Below are 7,136 nucleotides of genomic sequence, written 5' to 3'. Positions count from 1 at the left end.
AAAATAAACCGGCTTAAACCAGCTACTACAGGCTCAATTCTTTGAGTTTTAATCAACACTGCGCATCAGAATTTGTGTTTCTGCCAATATCATACTCTGAACCCCCACAAGAAAAAAAATAAAAATAAAAATTAACTCAGCTCTATAAACTCCGACTTCAGTTTAGGACCATACTCCAGCTGCATATTTGGAAATATAAAGTCCTTCTTTATTATGGGGCAAAATACATATTTCAACAAATGTCTCAACGGACAGAGAGAAATAACAGAACGTAAAATAAGCAGATCTGGTTTGCATATTGGTGACCTTTGCAAACTTATATTTCATGAATACATTAATGTAACAACAACAACAGAAAAGTGACTGTCCAAAAATATGACAACTAAATGGAAGAGAAATGGTCAAAATAAGGCGGTTTAAAAAAGAAATACAAGTTATGGTCAAGACAAAAGAAATAAGAGTACATATATTAAAGCGTACCACCATCATCAGCGAGCTACAGCTACAAATGGCCTTTTTTTTGTTTAGGGAGAGCACATCCATTTCAGTCCAGTCTCTAGTTTTATCATGGGGTCTTGTAATCGTTTAGTTACAACACATGCGAGGATTAAAACAACCAGAGATGTACAATCCAAGGACATCTGCCATTTTTTTTCAGCTTAATTTAACAAAAAATGTGCTTTGTTAGGTCAAGGGCGGAGCCCTGATAGCAGAAAGGAGTGCAATAGGCCAGCTGCTTGCAGGCAGACCTTTAATGAGGCTGGACTTGCAAAGCCTCGCAGCTGCTCTTCCTCCTGGGCAGAAAAAAAAAAAGCAAAAAAGGTCCTGGAGTGGCAAGCAGGTTTGGGCTTTTACAAGTAAAGTGAGGCGTTGACATGGCAATGAGACCAAAAGTCTCTTCAGCTTTTATCTGTCCACTGTTCTTTGCGCTTCACATGGACTCAAACTCATCGATGCGCTGCTTGGTGTTGCCTTGGCGGATCTGGCGCAGGGTTTTGTACTTGTCTCTTCCTGCCCTGACGTTCTCGGCGTGCAGCATGTCGTTCTGAGTTTTCTTAGTTTCATCCCGAGCGTCGGCCAACTCTGAGCTCAGAGCCTGCAGGAGGACAAACAGTATTGTAATCCAGCACAGGCATGAACAGTGATGACAAATGTGATTTTAATCCTGAAGCCAGTGGGTGTTGAAATATGAGTTGGGTTTTGTCAAAATTAAATGAAGCTTTAATATGACACATTTGGCATCCAGTGTTTAGACCTTGAAATGTGCAACTACTTGATTGGTTCTACCAGACAGCACTAACACCCTTCAGAGCAAAAGTTTTGGCTGCATGAAGATTCTCCCAATTTGGTATCAGCAAGGTGTTTAAAATGAGGTCAAAGGAAGCCCAAACGGCTATAGAAGCTTTTTGAAAGAAAACTTTGTTATATGAAGTCATGTCAGCCGTGCATTCAAACTGCTTCAGAAAGACCCTGGTAATTTCCCTCCTTCCTCAAATTAGTCTTTTGTCCTGTGGTGGTGTCATGCAGATTTCAACAGGTTTGAAAGAATGTCATCTCCAAACGGACGTCAGCCTTTTCCCGCCTCGGGGACATTTTGTCAAATTTACAGTTATTTTCCTTTTCTATTTCAGCAGCTATGAGAAAGACTGAACGTGTGATAGCAAAGTGCTCCGCCTTGTAGTTTTGGTAGTTTTGATCAGCTGTTTATTGATGGAAATTGCTGTATTTGGAAATGTTGGCAGCATTTTGGACATCGAGTTAAGATCTGGGTATATACACGTAAATATACACTCAAGAGGATACAGCCGGAGACTGATGTACACAGTTGCTAAAAACTCATAGCTTGCATAATATGCAAAATGTCAGCCTCATCATCATTTTCTCTTTGTTGTCAATTAGTAAATCTATGTTTTATGGAATGTGACCTCTGCTAAAAATTAAAAAAAATTAATGACCTCACAAAGAAAGGTGAGAACTTTTTATTTTTTTTTTAGAGGATTACATAATACCTTAAGAGTATCGGAACCAGCAGAATTTTGTTATCAACAGACTACAACTTTACAAAAACCAAATATCAGAACTCCGCTCTGACTGCTGCATCTCTAAACCATGCCTATATATTGAATTAAGACTCTTTATGGCATTTCTTATGGTGACCATCCTTGCTCTCTAACAGTTTGAATTTATTCAAAATCTGTATGACACCACAGTTTTTTCCCTATTAAGTGATAAAACATCAAAAATAGCTATTGCCAAGACTTTTTTCTCTTATTTATCCTACAAGGACCACATTCATCTCTGACACACCATGTTTCAAGAAGGTGAGGGTATCTCCATGCAATGTTAACTAAATGATTGATCTAAGATTGTGTCTATAATCAATTTCTTCTAAGGAACTTGGATTGAAGAAAAGTGAAACAAAAAATAATTAGCATGTTAGGAAACGGGAACTTTCTAAACAACAGAAGGCAAACATGTATTTTCCAGTTGGATTAAGTAACAGCAACAACAAGAGACTAATGAGAGTGAAAAACGAAACAAAAATCAGATGACACAAAGGGGCCCGTTTACTTGAAAATTTTCCTGATGTGGCCGCCAAGATGTGCTCTGATGCCTTTTACAGGGCTTTTACGGGAATCTGCCTTTTCATAAAAACTGTACACCTTTTCATTCACTGAGGGAATGCTCTTCATTTGTTCTAAACATTGTTTACATCCCACCATAAGCCTGCGCAACAGACACTGGGAAAAACCTGCACTTGGAGCCAATAACAGAGGAGGAGAAAATGTACCCAGACTCTCTCGTCGTTGTTCTTGAGGATTTTAAAAGTGCATTCACATTGAGCGCAGATGTGTGAGGCCGAGCGACAGATTTACATGATGTCCCCATGCACAGGTGCCACACGGGAGCGTCGTGTTGCAATTCTAGTGCAAAACCAGCAATTTTGCCAAATAAAGTGATGCCAGAGTGACACGACACCTGTGATGGATGCAAAGCCACAGTTGTTTGTTTTTAAAAAGCTGAACTTTTGTGTCTTGTCGCACCGCGCCAACCAATCAGGAACCGGATATAGCTGGAACGTGGGGTAAAGCAGAGACAAAGCAGTTTTCACTCAACATGGAAGAAAAACTGATGGTAGCGGTCTGTAGTCGGCCTGAGTTGTATGACAACAACTAATTGTTACTACCCAGACAAGTCCAGAACGGAGAAAGCCTGGAGAAGAGTGAGTGAGGAGACCGGAGTGGCAGTGAAAGCATCACTAGATAGCGCCATTGTTCTGCTGTATTTCTGGCTTGTCGCTCGCTGTGTATATGCTCTCGCCTGCTGTGAGAACGGCCGGCGACAACACGCAAATGTGGCGACTCTGTAGCACCAATTTGAACGCACCTTTAGAGCTCAAACCTCACTGATAAACTTCCAAAATACAAACAGCATGTAAAAATCACCTACCAGAGATTTAAACACTGCATCCCTGTTACACAGCATCTCTGCAGAACCCACACACCCTTGACACAAGCACTTTAGACTGTTCCCTTCAGGTCTAAACTATTCTTATCTACTATTCTTATGTTTCCTTTTTTTTGTATATTTGTACTAAAATGTCTTCATTGAGAGCTAAGTGGAACCAGAGTCAAATTCCTTGATATATGGACCAACTTGCCGATTAAAGCCGATTCTGATAACAGCGAATCAAAGCAGGGGTGGCCAATCCAGTCCTCCAGAGCTACTGTCCCACCACTTTTAGACGCTACCCAGCTCCACCAGAGCTGAATCATGCGGCTGAATACCCTCATCAGCATGTCGATCAGCTCTGCAGAGGTGTGATAAGGAGCTGTTCATTCAATTCAGGCGTGTTGGAAAGTGATGCATCCAAAAGTCAGGATAGTAATTTCGCCGGGACTGGACTTGTACACCGGATCCAAAGTGAAATGTAAAAAAAAAAAAAACGTTTTTAAAAAAGAAAATGGAAATGAAATGGCACACTTTTGTAGATGACAAAAAACTGGAGCTTTTAAAGGTTTCACACATTTGACTTGACAGACCATTATTAAGAATTAAAACAGTTTGAGTGTCCAAAAGGCTATTGCATAATGGGACATAAAATTCATTTAATTGTAGATTTTTAATCATTGCTTTTTTCTAAGGAATGCAAAAGTCTCAAAAAGTTGTGCGGTGCAATAATTTCTCACTTAATTTCTTTGAAGTAAAACAACTTTTCTCATTTTTACCGCATAGTTAAATCTATAAGTGGGTTTGTTCATCTACATGCTTAATAAAAAAGTAAATTATTTTTCAAACAGCATATTCTGCAGCGTAACTTAGCAAATAATACATATCTTTACCTTTTCCGTTGGATTTTATGTGACACACCAAAACAAAGCGTTGCTTGATTATTAAGTGGAAGGAAAACGGCACCGTTTTAAATTTTTTACAAATAAAATCTAAAAAGCGGGACATGCATTTTAAGTAGGGATATCCGAAGGACTGAATTTTTATGCAAAAAAATTTCAAAAACAAAGACTTTCTTTTATGTTTTCCGAACATAACATTTTGGACGGCTCTATAACAGCATCTGTGTGCATACCTGCAGCTGTTTCTTCACACGTTCGTTCTTCTGCGCCTCGGTGATGCGTTCCTCTTCACTGCGGTGGCTGCTGACGCCGTCGCTGACCAGCTCGGCGCTTGCCTCCTCATTCGTTTCATCGTGCTCGTCGTGTTCGGGCGCCGGCGGAGAGGTTATGGCCGTCTTTAGCTCTTCCTTGGTCTTCTCCAGGTCCTCCTGTGCTGAAATGGCCTAGAGGGGAACAGATGAGTGGTCTCAGACAGGAAACACTTGGGTGTCTCTTATTTATAGTCCTCTGTGGGTTTTGGTTCTGAAATGTACCTTGATAATTATATGGGTGTATATCTAAATAACAGCAGAGCAATATTTAAATAGAGAACATTCTGTGTATAAGTAGTGAACAAAAGACCAGAAAAAGAAACAAGCCCTATTTAGTAGTGCTGGTTGACTTTTGGTCATTTTTAATCTTCCTTGGAGTCTCCACTGAGATTTTGCAACCATCACGTGTCACAGAGACTCAATAACACAAAACAATAGCTTTTTATGCATCATGTCGACGTGTACAAAGACCTGAAGGCAAGTGTTTAGCAATCTAACCTCAAAGTGCAGGAGCCAAGGAGCTAATGTGTCACAAATATATGACAAGGTCTAATTACTTTGTGCTGCCACTCTGACGCTTCCTCCTCTTTTTTCCTTTTTGCCTCCTCAAGCAGAGCGATTTTGGCGGTGAACTCTGCTAACTCAGCTGCCTGGATAAAGCAAAACATGCCAGGAAGAAGTTACAACACAGAGCTCACGGATAGCATCTACGCAACAAACACAAACAGAGTCATTGATGATTTATCATGACAAAATTGATACTAGGGCTGAACGATTTTGGAAAATAATCTAATTGCGATTTTTTTTCTTAATATTGTGATTTAATGCGATAGATACCCCCAGTTTAATTTATCATGTCTTTTTAAACATATACAAACAATAAATCAATCTGTTTCCTCGCTGTGCAGATTAGTTGCTAAAACTAATCAGCATCTAAACTCAGAGCAGAAATAATTGCGTTCTGCCTACAATATATTTCAACCAAAATTGCAATTTTGACTTTTCTCTGCATTAAACACAAGCAACAAAAATGGCCTCTAAAAAAAGATGTTTGTAAACACGGACTATTTAAAACAAGAACTTTTAATGTTTCTATGAATCAGAATATTGTTCAAGAGAACAGCTTTTAGTTGATTTGGACATCAATCCTTGTTGAACATAAAGTGCAACCAGTCTATGTATTAAACTGATTGACCTGTACTTAATGCTATGTATGATTATATAAACTCTAAAACAAGTAATACATATAGATTATCTCACTGCTGCAACTGTCTTCCCTTCCATGTGGAGGCAAACCCACTTTAAACATTTTCCTGACACCTAATGGACGTGTCTAATTCCCCAATTGTTACATAGCCAAAAATTGCAGACTCTGCGATTTGGAAATTGCGTTTTTTTTAAATCGCGATTATACTGAAAATGCGATTAATTGTTCAGCCCTAACTGATACAAAAAGACAAAAAAAAATAATAAATACATATAAATAATCCTGCTGTAGTTGCAAAAACAGCTAGAACACACACTCCAGGGGTTCTATGCTCGTTTTGTCTGCTAATGTAGTCATGAAATACCAACAAATGGGAAAATAAATGTGTGGCAACAGATACCAGTTGTTCCTGGGTCTTCATTTGGTCGGCGGCCTGCTGAGCCAGTGCTGCCTTGGCCTCCTCGGCCGCCTGCCTCTCCCGCTCCAGCCGCTCGGCTTCTTCCTTTGCTCGCTTTCGTTCCTGCTCCAGCTCCAGGGCCCGGCGGGTCTGCTCCTCCAGCTCTGCGGGGACACACCAGAACACATGAATCGCTGTTTGTGATCAGTGAAAATGTAAATGCCGGCCACTGAGCAACCAAATGCAGCAGGTCCAGTTTATGATCTTGAGTTTGCACACCAAAAGCTACAAAATCATTTTTACAAGGTTTATTTGCAAACGTTGCAACGGCAAAACTAGAAAATGTAGGTCCAAACAATAAAAAAAGACGACAAGAACCATTCTTGATCCTCCTGAAGATGTTCCCTTTTACACAAGCTGATAGTCTTTACATTCTTGTTTTGACATACCTGAAAATCTGTTAATTTGATACCTCAGAAAACATTTTTAGGCCCCAAAAAATGATGTCTGCACATTTAAAACACTATAGGTTCAAATCTGTATCACTTGAGGGTGGGGTCAGGAGTGACTGGCACACATTCACAAAATTAAAAATGAAACCAGTGAATAAACAAACACCGACCTGAGACCGGCCAGCTGCAACCTCAAAAACCTTTTTTAAGAGAGTATAAACGGCAAACTTTACCATCACTGGGTTCTCCTTTCCTGATGATTAAAAAAGAAACTGTCTCTATGGCTCGTCAAGTGATGTTTCCGGTTCATTTAAGCTTCAGAAGGCCAAGAGGACCAAATAGTGCCGATACAAATCAGTCGCAAAATTCAGTGCAGCTCTGTCAGGAACCACCGTAGCAGAGAGTAGATAAACGGGA

General features: G+C 39.9%; 1 protein-coding gene across 3 annotated transcripts in view; it reads right to left on the bottom strand.

The window, feature by feature from the left end:
* Positions 1 to 156: 156 nt before the first annotated feature.
* LOC105938368 (radixin) overlaps positions 157 to 7,136 on the bottom strand; it is a 54,787-nt gene continuing 47,807 nt past the window's right edge. For 2 of the 3 annotated variants that reach the window (XM_036138956.1, XM_021307308.2), the window contains exons 12-15: positions 6,271 to 6,431; positions 5,221 to 5,313; positions 4,586 to 4,795; positions 932 to 1,096 (exon numbers count right to left, since the gene is read on the bottom strand). In XM_036138956.1, coding sequence (XP_035994849.1) covers positions 932 to 1,096; positions 4,586 to 4,795; positions 5,221 to 5,313; positions 6,271 to 6,431 — 629 coding nt within the window. Of the gene's footprint in view, positions 1,097 to 4,585; positions 4,796 to 5,220; positions 5,314 to 6,270; positions 6,432 to 7,136 lie in introns of all 3 variants that reach the window. The other variant, XM_012880076.3, reaches the window with a different exon arrangement.

Source organism: Fundulus heteroclitus, chromosome 7 (assembly GCF_011125445.2).
Source record: "Fundulus heteroclitus isolate FHET01 chromosome 7, MU-UCD_Fhet_4.1, whole genome shotgun sequence".
In the NCBI taxonomy this organism is placed as follows: domain Eukaryota; kingdom Metazoa; phylum Chordata; class Actinopteri; order Cyprinodontiformes; family Fundulidae; genus Fundulus; species Fundulus heteroclitus.
Note: the sequence above shows the minus strand (reverse complement) of the source record. Positions and strands in the feature narration are given on the sequence as shown.